The 15,830-nt window shown below is 42.6% G+C and overlaps 1 protein-coding gene across 3 annotated transcripts; it reads left to right on the forward strand.

Annotated features, from left to right (window-relative positions):
* Window positions 1-803: 803 nt before the first annotated feature.
* kdm5bb (lysine demethylase 5Bb) lies at window positions 804-15,776 on the forward strand. Of its 3 annotated transcripts, none has more exons than XM_068343526.1 (28): window positions 804-1,118; window positions 2,609-2,686; window positions 3,195-3,317; window positions 3,397-3,567; window positions 4,297-4,353; window positions 5,045-5,200; window positions 5,743-5,836; window positions 6,219-6,337; window positions 6,642-6,800; window positions 6,927-7,046; window positions 7,126-7,284; window positions 8,531-8,712; window positions 8,814-8,976; window positions 9,128-9,247; window positions 9,519-9,713; window positions 9,866-10,047; window positions 10,237-10,361; window positions 10,466-10,616; window positions 10,727-10,841; window positions 11,355-11,710; window positions 12,420-12,558; window positions 12,642-12,821; window positions 12,927-13,088; window positions 13,210-13,695; window positions 13,780-13,864; window positions 13,953-14,161; window positions 14,263-14,548; window positions 15,420-15,776. In XM_068343526.1, the coding sequence occupies exons 1-28, from the start codon at window positions 963-965 to the stop codon at window positions 15,437-15,439; spliced, it is 4,548 nt and encodes a 1,515-aa protein (XP_068199627.1). In that variant the 5' UTR covers window positions 804-962; the 3' UTR covers window positions 15,440-15,776. The 3 variants fall into 3 exon arrangements, with proteins under 3 accessions (XP_068199627.1, XP_068199608.1, XP_068199618.1); XM_068343507.1 differs by having other exon boundaries at window positions 805-1,118; window positions 14,263-14,529; XM_068343517.1 differs by lacking the exon at window positions 4,297-4,353 and having other exon boundaries at window positions 805-1,118; window positions 14,263-14,529.
* Window positions 15,777-15,830: the final 54 nt, after the last annotated feature.

The raw sequence follows: 15,830 nt of genomic DNA on the forward strand, positions 1-15,830 counted from the left end.
AGCATTAGGACATTGTGGTTTAAGGTCAAATCATCCATCACCGATATACCGAAGATCGATAAAAGACCATCTGATGTGGGCAAAACAAAAAGTTTATTTACAGCATTATTCAGACAGCATATCAATTGTTTTACAGAAGCATAGGGTCATTAAAAGAACCCAAATGACAAGTAAATAAACGTAGATCAAATTGAGATACATCTCTAAAAACATGTAAAATATAAACGCAAACTAAATATATATGTATATATATATCTACATACATATATGTTCAAATACCCGATTTTAATCAATCGACAGTGAGTAAATCTGAGACGTATTGCAGCTTTAGGAGCCTCATGATCCACATCAGGTTTGGTTATTTATTTTATTAGTTTCACTTCTAGATTTCGGTTGTGCCACAACTGTTGCACATTTAGACACACCTGGAGGCCCAATTTCAGAACAGCTCAACATAACATGAGACTAAATCCACAACTACATTTAGCATTTACTAAGAATGACGGGCTGAGAAGGTCGAGACCGAGTTGCAAAGACGTGATGTCTTTTTATAAAAACTGGATGCAATAAAATAAAACTATTGTCAACTAATTTATTGGGCCATAATACAGACAAAATTTGGTATTATAGCTCTGGCTACTCCTAAAGAAGTCGATGTAACGCCAAACATTGCAGAAACTCGCAAATAACAAACGCACTAATAAGAAATGTTTGGTGTCTAGTTTTTTGAGCGGACGTGCTCACTGCCTTGGAACATTCTCCTCACTGTGCATGGATGTGTGAGTGTTTGTATGTGTAAGCAGCCTCCTCTCGTGTTGATGACGACTGACTGCCACCGAGTCTGACGGTGATCAAAGGGGATCGAGTCCAAAAAAACAAAAAAAACCACCACGGGAAACGCGGTCATACTTTTTCTTTTTAAAACCCGGTGACCTATCCTGTCCGAGCTAGGTCGCTCCGAAATGATGAACCAGCCTCGGCCGGACGAGTTCAAGCCTCCTCCGGAGTGCCCGGTCTTCGAGCCCAGCTGGGAAGAATTTGGTGATCCGTACGCTTTCATCAACAAGATCCGTCCTATAGCTGAAAAAACTGGCATTTGCAAAGTCCGCCCGCCTCAGGTGAGTGGAGTTAACGCCGATAAACGTTACGCCGTCACGGATGCTGAATTAGTCGGCTCGGATGGACCGAGCGCTGGGGATTTAAAGGGACTGTTCAACATGGCGGATTGACGGTTATGTTCATTCTTTGTGCTGCCACAGCTAGCTAGCTCTCATTTGCGGGGTTTTAAATCTCGCCAAGTTTGTGACGCTTTTGAGGTATTCCTGCGAAATTTTTAGTGGTTTAGTGCCATCAAAACAAAAGTGGGCTGTGTGTCGTGGTTGACCGTGTGTCAACAAAGCCTCATCGGTCCGGTGGTTGAGCCTCTTAGCTAGCGTGCTAACGCTAAAGCTACCTCTCCAACCAACCTGTCATAATTCAGCCTTGCCATTGGTGCTAATGCGGAATGAAGCCACTGCGAAGAAGATGATTGGATCTATTAAGTGTAATAACACAGACAGTACCTAATTATTATCCTTAAATGCTCCAAAAAGTCTTACATTCCACGTTAATTGTGGCTTATTTGGAAACGAGCATCACTATGCAGTTGGGTCACTTTGAGTGTGTGTGTGTGTGTGTGTGTGTGTGTGTGTGTGTGTGTGTGTGTGTGTGTGTGTGTGTGTGTGTGTGTGTGTGTGTGTGTGTGTGTGTGTGTGTGTGTGTGTGTGTGTGATCCCTTCATGGTCAGTTTGTAAATTCCACGATTGTGTGTGTCCGGTCAGGTTAAGTGATTGTTCCCTTTTTAATGGAGTGACACAGAATTTGCCTCATGATTGGATCAAGGGGTACAAAGGACAATTTAATTCTATTTTTTCCACAACTAACATGTTGCAACTTTTGCATTGTACCTTAACCCGACTTATTATTCAGTATTATAGTTGTATTGTACTCTCTAAGTGTTTTGATGATGAGCCACTATTCTTGGATGAGCCTGCTTTGTAGGGTGTTGTCCTCCATGTTGGCTTTGTGGTAAGCTGGGCTAGTGACTGAGTCTTCCATCTGGCCATTTTGTGTTTCAGTGGGGGGATGATGGCTACTGACTTATAAGAAGAACTTGGTCCTTGTTTGTGTGAAAGGTTATTGTAATGGTGTTTGCTAGGCAATGTGTACTACTATTGACTTAAATATTCATTGGTGTTTTGAGGTAAAAACTGAAAAGGATCACTGTGTTCTTGCAGCAAGAGTAGGCCTTGTTTTTTTTCCCTGTTTATAATTTACATACACATCGGTTTAACGCTGCAAGCGTAAAGTTCTATGATTTTTTTTTTGTATGTTTGTTTTCAGTTAAGTAGATTTTCCATTAAAAATATGATTAGTTGTCAAATGTGGGTCCATGCTTTCAAAAACAGTTGTCACAAGAGGGCACATTGAAAGAAAGAAAAAAAACACCAGATGGCCTCAATGTTATGAAATTTAAACAGTTCTGAATCTTTTTTTTTTTTTTTTAAATACAAGCAGATTGTTAAGTTAACATTCAACTGCTAATGTCTGTGTTTTTGTCGTGTTTCAGGGTTGGCATCCTCCGTTTGCTTGTGACATTGACAAACTTCACTTTGTTCCTCGGATTCAGAGGCTCAATGAGTTGGAGGTGAGTCTTGTTCATCAAAGTGTACCAGTGATTGTATCACCATATTAAATCTGAAATTTTACATTCATTGTCATCATTTTACCTTGTTTGTGTAATGATTGGTTCACGTAGGAAAACAATGCATTAATAGCAATGTTGTCCCTTTTTATTATCAGAGGGTAATATCAAGGGACAACATTGCTATTAATGCCTTGTTGGTGGTGTTACATAACAGAGCATAAACTACTTATTAAAGCAACAAATTACCACTCATAATCGTTACTTATTTCTAATGTTATTATTATCAGATGTAAGACTTAACTGTGTAGTTATTTACATGGTTTAGACAGTTTAACACACTACACTGTATTCTTGGATATAAAACAGTTAAGATGGTTTTGGATTAAATCATTTTCACCAGCAGGTTTTACAGTTTTATTGGAATGCTTTGGATTCCGTGTTTCGGTTGATTTTCTTGCATTAAATTTCTCTGAAGCTCATCATTTTTGCGTTTTACATGTTATTCCAGGCGCAGACCAGAGTCAAACTCAACTTTTTGGACCAGATTGCCAAATTTTGGGATTTGCAGGGATGTGCCCTGAAGATTCCTCACGTGGAACGGAAGATTTTGGATTTGTACAAGCTCAATAAGGTTTGAAGATTGACATTCATGCTCGTTATTTTACGCTATCAAACGGTTCGGACTATTAATGCCACTCCTATCGTTTCAGCTGGTAGCAGATGAGGGTGGCTTTGACATTGTCTGTCAGGACAGAAGATGGACCAAGATTGCACTACAAATGGGCTTCGCCCCGGGCAAAGCTGTCGGCTCCCACTTGCGAGGCCATTATGAGAAGATTCTCTATCCCTACAATCTGTTTCAGAGTGGAGCCAACCTGCTGGTGAGCACATGCATCCATTGTCATGACAGCATATCACGTTCTGGATGATGCATGCAAACAGCAGCTTGTCATAGACACGACAGTGTGTGGCTCGTCTAAAAAACTGCACAATCAGATTTGTCCTACAGCTTATTACCAGCAATTATTTACAGTTATTTATTATTTATTTATTTTTCCGCACTATAAGGCGCACTGGATTATAAAATGCATCTGATTATAAGGCGCACCTTCAATGAATGGCCAAGTCTAAAAACTCTTTTTATATATAAGGCTGGTTTTTGAGAAAATTAATGGCTTTAGGTGCACCTTATAGTGTGGAAAATACTGAAATGTGACTGTCAAAGAGAAAAAACACTAATATTTTGCTAAACATCAGTTGTTCAATCTGAATGAGAGCAAACAAGTTCTGAAGAGAATATGGAATACATCAAGAAAGAAAGTTAAGAATAGATGCATTATTATAGGATGTGCATGTCATATCTATGTTATACACTCTACTTTTGTCACAAATGAAAGTTGCTTTCCCACGGTTTACTTCTCTGCCTGTGGTGACGTTTTCTGTGAGAGTGAGTTTACTATCTGGTGTGAAGTAATCGAGTAGCTGCTGCACGTTAACAGTGACAACATGTTGTACAAGCTTCTATCCGAGGTCGATAGGTGGGTGATGTGTGACCTGTTTTGACGGGTCACTTTAAATTGTTTAATCACCCAAACTCTCTCCTGCCTCAGGCGCCGGAGCCAGCTTCCAAACTGATGCGTTTGGAGGCTGATCCTGAGCTTGAAAAGGTATGTTTGTGTCACAGCTGGAAACCGTTCGGCATCCCATTATAACAAAATGCATGTTTCTCCATAGCTGGAAAGTGCATTGCATTTTCAGCTTGTTGCTATAATTTTTGCAGACTCTATATTTGGACTATAACCATTCTTATAACAGTCATTATCTGCTTTTTGCATCAGGAGGATCACTAAAAAGAAGTGATCATTGCCTCTGCAGTGAAATGCCAAGCAAAATGCATATGATAGGATCGATCTTCATTACAATTCTTTGTGGAAAGCGGCAGTGAACACTTAAATACTAATTATATCTTCATTTTAATTTTTTAGTTGCTTTTCTCTTCCTTTCCCTTTCAGGGCTGCTGTAATTAATTCAAATACAAACCTTTTTAAGTCTGACATTTATTATTGCGGCTGCTTCATCTGGTCTAGCATGTTCTTTCCTCTGCTCCTTGTTTGAAGTGAAAAATTTAAAAGTTAACCACATCCTTCTCGTGGCCTCTTTTGTCATCTAGCTGTTGAATTAGAATGTGTGTTATATCAAAAACGCACCTGCTGCCATTTTCCAACCATGTTTATAGCCTCTGTTTGTATCTTACTGATTGCCATGTTTGAGCTTTCAGGTATTTCCAGTTAGGCACACACACACGTGTTTATGAAGCTAATTATCTGTGGTTGTAACTCTGACTCCATTTTCTTTCAGTGTGTTCAGAAGCCGGTGCAGCCGTTGGAGACTCCGGGCCCTATGGAGAGCACGGAGAACAAGGAAGTGGTGCCGCAGGACCCGGCTCAGAGGCAGCCCGCCCAGACTCTGGATATGAGCCCCAGCGCTCGCAGAGCCAAGAGAATGAAGTGTGAGGTGGGTGCGTTTAAAGAGCGCCAGGCACACGCCCGACTCAAGTCCTGCCCATGTTTATACAGATTCTCAACTTATATTTCACCTTGCTTGATTTTCTCAAAAAAACATTTCTCTCCTCAAATTTTTAATTTTATAAAATGTCTCTACACACAAAGGGAGACAAGCTAGTCGTGCCTGGAGATAGAAAAAAATGTTATGTCAGAGTCGACCATCAGAGAGGACATTGTGAGTATCTGTAGTCGCTTTAATTAGATGAACCAAATAAAAAGCGGTGAACAGAAACACAGATTTGTCACACAGTGCACTTCCTTGCAATATCAGTGATTAGACTCAAATGACAAGAATGGTACAACAATAATGAAGAAAGATACATTGAGAAATTTTCAGATTCACTGTTGGTCTGGATATCAGTACGATCTTAATGCAGAGGTGGAAGACAAGATTAGTGACGATGTGACGCAGCTACGCATCTGTGTGCAGACGAGGCCTAATGATGAGATTTGAAGATGCCGGCAGTTTCACATCTCATGTTTTTCCTGCAGGCGGTGTGTGTGAAGACTGAACCAGGTGAGCCTGGCGAGAGCAAACCGAACCTGAGGCGGAGGATGGGCTCTTTTGTCGCCAAGCAAGAACCAGGTAAGGCTCATCTGTTTAGCACGAAAAGCATTGGGAAAACGTTTCACTGGTTTTATAATTTATAAGCAAAATTCCACGAGTGTAACTCTTGTTTGATAGTCTGAAAAGAACAGTTAATGATATTATTATAAAAACATATGTGCGAAAATGTTTTATGGGAAAGTTAAAGTACACAAGTATATTATTAAAATGTATTTATATGCATGTAACAATATACTGTAATAGTGTGTTAACAAACCATTTATTACATGTTTTTTACATCATAAATCCTAAGAAGGAAAGCCCCAGCACGGATTGTATTTAAAGTAGAAGTTAGAATATACTTTATTGTTCTTTGTGCCCTTTTTTTTTTGAGTTTTTAATGTTTCCTTTTATTCTGCAGAAAAAGAAATTCCCATTCCAGTGAAGCAGGAACCAGTCGAAATTAAGGAACCAATAGTCGAAGCAGACAAATCCAAGTCACGGTACAAGAAATTCATCCCTCCTGTTCCTCCAAGTCCAGTAAGTGGAGACTCGAGGTCAGATTTTTTTATTTCAAAGTCTTCATCAGAATCTAATCTCTGGTTTTTTTTAAATCAGTTGTCTTTGTAATTCATCAATGTTCTGTCTCCTATGTCCTCATGATGCTGACAGCATCTTAGAATATTGTGATTGAATTTTGAAACTCTAAATGTTATAAGTTCACTGAGATTCGATAATTGGCCCTGGAAAGAAACAGCTAAGCGTAGAAAGGATCTCTTTTTGGATCTTTTCTTGACGCTGCAGCGGCTCCGGCTCATTAGGATGGCCTCTTTTTGTTCTCCAGGTGGATCTGGTTGTGTGTCTGGTGTGTGGAAGCGGCGGAGAAGAGGACCGTCTGTTGCTGTGCGACGGCTGCGATGATAGTTACCACACCTTCTGCCTGATCCCACCTCTGCAGGATGTTCCCAAAGGAGACTGGAGGTGCCCCAAGTGTCTGGCACAGGTGAGGACAGACTGCAAACGCTGGTCAATGACCTGTAAATAATCTCCTGAGCACAAAGCTATTTAAACTACTGAAACAAGTCTGTCCACTTTCCAATTATTCTTTTTTTTTTTATCTCATCCTCAGGAATGCAACAAACCTCATGAAGCATTTGGCTTTGAACAAGCGTACAGAGATTACTCATTGCGGGCATTTGGGCAAATGGCTGATGCATTCAAATCTGATTACTTCAACATGCCAGTCCATGTAAGTAGGTCACAAAGTAACTCTGCCAGTCGCTCTTGTAGCAAACAGTTTGATTCTAAGTGTTATCTGTGCTTTCCAGATGGTCCCCACTGAGCTGGTGGAGAAGGAGTTCTGGCGTTTGGTGGGAGCCATCGAGGAGGATGTTACCGTTGAATACGGGGCGGATATCGCCTCCAAGGAGTTTGGGAGTGGATTCCCCATTCCAAATGGGAAGTTTAAGGTTTCCCCTGCTGATGAGGTACGTCGGCATCATGAAATACAGCCAGGGAAACCCCAGTGCTTGTTTGTTAACACACCAACAAGAATCGTTGGTTTTATTGTGACAGAAGCGGTTCATTCCAGTCCACACTAGCAGGGCTGCTACCTGCAGTAGGAAGGAAGCTGATGTCACTGTAGGCCCTCTTCCACCCCAGGAACTTAAATCGTTCACATGGGATTTTGAATACATTTGGCACATTTCTACAAACTTTACAAAGCAAAAAACTTTTGCTCAACCCCAAACGTTCTCTAGAAAATGCATCTCGTAGGGGAGCAGGACTTTTTAGATTCCCCAGAATTTTTGTATTTGTATTTTGCTGATTGGTTGAACGCACTTGTGGCGTTCCACACTTTGGGAGTTTACGGTTTTCCATCAGTCTTTTGCTCTATTGTGCTTCCAGATGCCTGGGGAGACATGATGTACAGTATTTTCCGCACTATGAGGCGTACCTAAAAGCCCTCAATTTTCTGAATTTCTTATAATCCAATGTGCCTTGTATATGAAAAAAAGTTTTAAAATAGACCATTCATTAAAGATGAGTTCTCAGATGCGTTCTATAATCCAGTGTGCTTTATAATCCAGTGAGCCCTGTGTATGAATTTTTTTTTGAATAGGCCATTCGTTGAAGGTGCGCCTTATAATCCAGTGCGTCTAATAGTGCGGAAAATACTGTAATTGGTTGTACTCACACACTGTATCTGCACCACAGACACAGATTCCTTTGTATATTTAGTTGTAATTATCTTCTTTCTTATCAGGCATTTATGATTGTATTTTCTACTACTAATTTATCTTCCATGTAGATCGCACAGTTTTATTTGCAAATTAGTAGAACACAAGGAACAACATGTGTCATCAGCCTGATTTGAATAAATTTATACAGATTACACACAAAGATTTGCAGGAATTATTTCACCCAGGTAAATAAATGAGGAAGTGTTGTGGGAAAGGAGCGATTGACAGAAAAAGCTTTGAACTTTATAACTGGCTCGTCATCCAGCGAGGACAAAGGCTGTATTCAGTTAGTTAATTATATCTTTAACATTCTTGTTATTTGAGATATTTAAAAAAAAATCTACTTTTACGTATGATTAATAAATTTTTGATGTTTCATCAACAGATATTAAAATGTATTCTTTGACTGATTCAGTTCATCCTTCTTAATGTACAACTGAGTATTTTGTAGAAACGCCTTTGGCAATAAATTCTTCTTCCTGTCTTGCAGAAATACCTCCAGTGTGGCTGGAACCTGAACAATCTGGCGATGATGAACCCGTCTGTTCTGACTCACGTCACAGCCGACATCTGTGGGATGACGTTGCCATGGCTTTACGTCGGCATGTGCTTCTCCTCCTTCTGCTGGCACATTGAAGACCACTGGAGCTACTCCATCAACTACCTGCACTGGTACTGAAATCACATCACGTTACTGAAACTCAGCTGATATTTATGGAAGCACAGCTGCTGAACCCAAACCTTTTTTTCTTTTTATTCTCATTCATTCTAAGGGGGGAACCCAAAACCTGGTATGGAGCTCCCGGTTTTGCTGCAGAACAGCTGGAGGAGGTGATGAGGAAACTGGCCCCGGAGCTATTTGAGTCTCAGCCCGACCTGCTGCACCAGCTGGTCACCATCATGAACCCCAACACCCTGATGGCCTACGGCGTCCCAGTATGTATCCACGGAGCATTTTTCACATGCGCTGATGCTTGCCAGCTAAAATCCATATGAATAAACAGCTGACTTTTTCTCCTCCTGAGCAAACAGCTGGGCTTCCTAGTAAGAATGTTAATAATGTTCTTTTATATCTGCTCTCCTATAGATTTATAGAACAAACCAATGTGCTGGTGAGTTTGTCATCACGTTTCCCAGAGCCTACCACAGTGGCTTCAATCAGGGATTCAACTTCGCTGAGGCGGTCAACTTTTGCACCGTGGATTGGGTAGGAATGTTTTTTATTTACAATCATTTTGTTTTTTGCAAATGTTAGTTTTAAGGCAGCTCATGTAAGATATGATTTTCAAACTATTCCTTTATTTGAAAGTCATTAAAGTTTTAATATCTGGATCCCATATTTTAACTTCATAAATCATCTGAATTCACGCAGATTACCCGAGGTTGAGTTTCTTACGATAGTCACTCCTTGTATTTTGTGAATTTCTCGACAATGGGAACGTCCTTAAAATCCATTTCTTTCCTTTCTGTGACTCCAGATACCTCTTGGCAGGCAGTGCGTGGACCACTATCGTATGTTGCACCGGTACAATGTGTTCTCCCACGATGAGATGGTGTGCAACATGGCCTCCAAAGCGGACACGCTCGACGTGGTCCTGGCATCGGCCATCCACAAGGACATGGTCGCCATGATCAAAGAAGAGGAGGAACTGAGGGAGAAAGTGAAGAAAATGGTAGGAGAGCCAGCATTATCACATATATACATGATTAATTATTGATTGAGCGTCTTCATGTGTGAATACGGTTATCATGACACAAGCAAGTCATGCATACATTTACTTTTTTTGCATGTTATTAATGTTAATGTGCTACCTCACACCTTCAGGGAGTTTTGCATTGGAAGGAGGCAAAATACGATCACCTCCAGGACGACGAGCGGCAGTGTGCAAAGTGCAGAACCACCTGCTACCTGTCCGCCATCACCTGTCCATGTGACCCACGAGTGCTGGTGTGCCTGCACCACGCCGGCGACCTCTGCTCCTGCCCCGTCGCAAACTACACACTGAAGTAAGATCCCCATTCAGGAACAGCAAACGGATTTTGTTCAGAGATTTAAAAAGAGAAAAGTGCGTGTAATTAGTGATTATTTTATACACACACACACACATACTCACAAACACACACACACCTACCTTTTGAAGCACATTTGTGGTCCTTGTTATTCCCATAAATTCAGTATTGTGTTTGCTGCTGCAGCTACAGATACACACTGGAAGACCTGCTCCCCATGATGTTCGCTGTGAAGAGGCGAGCTGTGCTGTATGACGACTGGGCCGCCCTCGTGACGGAGACTCTGGAGGCTAAACTGGAGAAGAAGAAAGGTACTCACTTTTCTGGTTGATAATATTTTAGACGAATAAGCCAGGACAAATGAAAGTTTGTGTGTTATACAACCTCTTCATGTGTTTTTATGTTCTCTTCTCAGGCCTTCCGGTGTTTCGTACTCTTCTTGCTGAATCCGAGTCCAGGCTGTTCCCCGAGAACGACCTGCTGCGCCGGCTACGTCTGGTCACACAAGATGGAGAGAAGTGCTCATCCGTAGCGCAGCAGCTGCTAAACGGCAAGAGGCAGACCAGGTGAGGTTAACGTACATCGCTCCATCAGGTTTATAGATTGGCTTTCCTCAGAATTTAGTAGGAGATCGCTAACAGGGTTCACTTCCCTAATCTATGGGCTTGTCTCCCAGGTATCGGTGTGGTAATGGGAAATCGTGCAGCCAGCTGACAGTGGAGGAGTTGAGTTCGTTTGTGAGGCAGCTGTATAACCTCCCCTGTAGCCTCCCTCAGGCCCCCTTGTTGAAGGTAGGATGTGGAGATCAAATACATCCTGTGGCTTTAACACAAAAAAATACATATATAAATGTGAAAAAACAAGGTGGACAGAAATATTACTCAATGCTTTATATCGTTAACTCACAACACACAATTTGATTGGCCTGTCAGTTCAGGCAGAAACTGCTACTATTTGTCCACAGGTGATTCCTATGAATTGTATTCAAACAAGACAAGTTCCTTGAAAAATTCATTCATTGATTCATTCATTATCGTAAAGAAATCATGGATCAATTGATGACTGGAAGCTCTGCTGCAAACTTCAGCTGTGACTCATTTAGGACTTCCACGTGTATGATAATACTGTTGCTTGTACTACTACGGATTCTCGGTGTATGTGCAGGTAGACTGTGAGCATATCGATGTCTGAGCAACTTCAGCTCCACTTGAAATAACTGTATAGTTCCCTCAGTCTGATTAACACAAAAATAATGACGCCTTTATTTTGACTCTCGGCCTGTTTGAATTGACATTTTTCTCTAGGAGCTTCTGAATCGCATTGAAGACTTCCAGCAGCACAGCGAGAAGGTCCTGGCCGATGAAGTTCCCAGCGTGGCAGAGATCCAGAGCCTGTTGGACGTCAGCTTTGACTTTGACGTGGAGCTGCCCGAGCTGCCCCGCCTCAGGGTGGGCCTGGAGCAGGCGCGCTGGCTTGAAGGGGTCCAGCAGGCCAGCACGCAGCCGGCCTCCCTGACCCTGGAGATCATGAGGAGGCTCATCGACCAGGGGGTCGGTCTGGCACCTCATCCGTCGGTGGAGAAAGCCATGGCCCGTCTGCAGGAGCTGCTCACCGTGTCCGAACACTGGGAGGACAAAGCTAGCAGCCTCCTGAAGGCCAGGTGAGGGCAGCGCCGAATGATCGATGATGTTGTTAGCATCCAAACCGCAGAGTTTTCATTCTGTACTAAACAGTGGCTTTAATTCAGTCGTAAAAACATTTTTTTAAATGTACCATAACGTTCCTCTATCAAGACATTTGCACTGATGTCAGTGGATAATGTAATATTGCATCAGTGCTCTTGATTTTGCTTCATTTTAATTACAGCTAGTGCAAAATGCTGCTGCTAGACTATTCAACAAGACCAACAAAAAGTGAGCATCAAGTTTAGTTACGCCCTCATTCCATTTACTCTTAGTACTGTTCAGTATTAACTGTCACAAATGCTTTAAAAATGCTTTAATGGCATGGCTGCATCTCCATTGTCTAAACTAATTTCAAGTCAGGGCTTAAAATTCTACATTTTTAAAAAAATATTTATTCTCCATGTCTGGTTTACTGCAGCTTTAAACTTTGGGGATTCACAGTACTAAACATGGTAAATTTCTATTTTGCCCAAGGTGGTTCAAAGTCTAGCCTTTAAATTATGCCATGAAAAACTTGACAACAGGATATTTAGAACATGTGCTGGTTGTAAAAATAATTCCATCCTTCCTGCGATGACATCGGAAGAAAATGCCATGACAGTTCTTGCTATAGCGAGCTGTTAACCAGATACACTAGAGTATATGATCTACAGTACATTATGTGTGTTTTACTGCCCACTGCAGACCGCCACACTCCATAGAGACCCTCGCTGCTGCTGCTGAGAAGGCGTCCGGCATCCCCGCTTACCTCCCAAACTGTCTCCTCCTAAAAGACACCATCAGGAAGGCCCAGGAGTGGCTCCAAGAAGCCGAGGAGCTTCAGGTTACAACAACTCTCATGACTTTTTCTTCTTTTTGGGTTGATTAGAGTCGGATTTTAAAATCGGCTTAACCTGAATTTTACAGGCTGCCGGCAACAAACTGATCGTGGACAGCTTGTCTGACATGGTGCTGCGAGGACAAGCCATCCAAGTCCACCTGGAGCCTCTAGACAGACTGGAGTCTTTGATGGTAGAAGTGCAAGAATGGAAGCAAGAAGCAACAACAGCTTTCCTTCAGAAGGACTCGACAATTACCTTGCTGGAGGTAAAAATCCCACATCATGTGAAAGGAATAATAATCATATCCGCTGGATTTTGTCATTGTCTCTAATTTATGATACACAAATGCATAACCGACATTCCGTCATAGGTCCTGTGTCCAAGTTGTGAAGTTGGAAATGAGTGTTCTCCGAAGAGAAAGACCAAGAAAGGGAAAGAATCACCGAAAAGTACCAAAAAGAAAACACCCCGGCTCAACACTCTCAGCGACGTGGAAAAGGCGCTTTCAGAATCCAAGGATTCTCCTTCTATTGTGAGCAAGTTTCTCCAACATTTTCCTACAAAGATTAATCAGTCGGAGGCTTTATTAGGTGGAATTAATAAACTCTGGGTGTCAGGTGGTGTTATGACTCTATTTCTGATTCGTTCGACAGATGGCCACTCTGGAGGAGCTGTGGACGAGAGAGATGGAGGCTTTCTCTCATCTCAGAGGAGCAAATGAGTCGAAGCTCCTTCCCACGGCAGACTGCACGGACCTGAGGGTGTGCGTGTGTCAGAAGGCGCCCATGGGTGCAATGCTACAGTGCGAACTCTGCAGGGACGCCTTCCACAGCGTGTGTGTCGGAGGCGCGTCGGATGTCTGCGAAACACAGCCGTGGCTCTGTCCGCACTGCCAGCGATCAGAAAAGCCCCCCTTGAACAAAGTCCTGGCTCTGCTAGCATCCCTGGAGGACATAGGGGTACGCCTGCCGGAGGGCAACGCGCTGCACTACCTGGCGGAGAGGACGATTAACTGGCAGCAGCGAGCGCAGGAAATCGTACAGGATTATAAGCTACCAGATCTGGAGGAGAGGCCCGGAACCCCTCCCAGTCTGACTCCCTGGGCTTCAGAAACCCACAACAATCTCAGCAACTCTCAGGTTACTCCTCCTCCTTTTTTGTGCCGCCGTCTGTAGCTGTTGAAATGCTGGATTATGTTAGTAATTATGATGTTTTGGACACAGGCTCCTTATTTGACCCCAGATTGGAACAGAACGGGCCAATCACAGACGGTTTTCTACACAGAGCGGCGATGCGTCCCGCTGCAAGGTCGGTGTTTCATTCTGAACCGCACCTGTGACATTATTTGAAAGAAGATATTTGATATTTACCTTCTGGGCGTGTTTGTTTGTGACAGGCCTGAGTCAGGACCTGGAGGAGCTGATGGTGGAGGGCCTCCTGCTGCAGGTGTCTCTACCGGAGGTCCAGAGCCTCCACCACATTTTACTGGACAGATCCAGCAGCGAACACACAAATGGATGCTCGTCGCCGCCACAGGACCAGCCCACAGATTACGACGAACACATACAGTTTAATTCTCAGGGAAACAATCTGGATGTCGATCAGGTCTGAAAGTTTTGTATGAAATTAATTAGTTAATAAGAAACACTCCTCAAAACTGCCTGTGTCAGATTTGAATGTGTTTGTTTGTGTTTTCTGTTCTCCAGGATGGTGTCGATGACACGAGAGACGCTCTGATTGGCTCAGAAAAGAAAACAAAGCGGCATCTGGAGAGGGAGGTTTTAGACACAGAGTATACGGCCAAGGACAAAAAGCATTCTCACAAAAGACAGAAGATGAATAAGAAAAACCTGCAGCGCAGGGCGGCCTCCACCTCGTCCTCCCCCCGATCCGATTTCTCTCAGTCTGACGACTCCGATGAGGAAATGGCCGTTTGTCCGGCGGACAGGTGTCAACTGCCAGAAGGAGATGAGGTGGGGAAAACGTGTCGAGGTATTCTCCAACAAAATACATGTGTGTCTTCAAACATCCCTCTGTGTTTCAAGGGAATAATAAAGAGGGAATCTCATGCTAACATGTGCAATGTGACCGGCTGCTAACGCCTCACATTCACTTCAAATAAATTGTTAAATATAATTTTTCTAATGCAACTCCATCTGCGACTCTATTTCTGGCAGCACAATAGTGAGAGATACATGAACAGGACGAGTCAGACCTGTCTCAGTGCACATACTGTTCATGCTGTATGAGCTTGTGTGTCATGTTTAACTCATACCTGCATGTATGGAGTTGTGTTCTGTCAATCTTTGCTTGTTTTTCCATCCACAAACACATTTCAAGCGATTGGTAAAAGCTGAATGTAGCAGCATTTCTCCTGCTGAAAAGCAAAAGAGAGAGTTGGATGAAGCAGGGATCTTTAAAAATTTAGGTCAAGATCATTACAGATGAGGATTTTATCCCTCAATGCAAATATTAATGATATAAACCATATATCTGATGGATCGTAGGACTGTGAGATTTGTTCTTCATATTGAAAAGTTCACAGAAAAAACCTTCAGGGTTGGAGGAAGATCGAAGTGAGGATCCGCCCCTTTATCGGGATCTTCTCCAATAATCCAGTTTTCCGTCCCTACCACTCACCTTATCTTATCAATGTTACAAAAAAAAGTAGAAAGAAATCAATGATGCCTCAATGTAGCATTTCTGCAGCAGCGCTACTTTAGCTTACCCTCGCCGCAGGATTTTTTCAGTCAAATAAAACATGTGCTGGGAAACATATTTGGGGAGCATTTAAAAGCTAAAAAGTGACTGCTCATCAGGAGGAATAGCCGTGTTCTGACCGCGCGTTTGGGTTTTCTTGCAGGTGGACTGGGTCCAGTGTGACGGCAGCTGTAATCAGTGGTTCCACCAGGTCTGCGTCGGCGTTACAGCCGAGATGGCGGAGAAGGAGGACTACATTTGTGTCAGGTGTACGCTGAACGATGGACACATGAGGAAATGAAGAGAAAATAGAGATTTTTCTGAAAGACGGCCAGTGAGCCGTCGATCCGTTTGTCGGAGCCACCAGTTTGGATGTGTCACTGATCCTGCACCCCCCCCCCCCAGTCCCCATCCCATCTGTCCCACCTTTTTGTAACAACGGTGCTATTTCTTCTTTGACTTGTTGTCCAGAACTATAATGTTTAGGGGTTCTTTTTTGTATTTTTTCATACACACACACACACACACGTGTGTATATATATATATATATATATATATATATATATATATATAT

This window comes from Antennarius striatus, chromosome 2 (genome assembly GCF_040054535.1).
Source record: "Antennarius striatus isolate MH-2024 chromosome 2, ASM4005453v1, whole genome shotgun sequence".
Taxonomy (NCBI): domain Eukaryota; kingdom Metazoa; phylum Chordata; class Actinopteri; order Lophiiformes; family Antennariidae; genus Antennarius; species Antennarius striatus.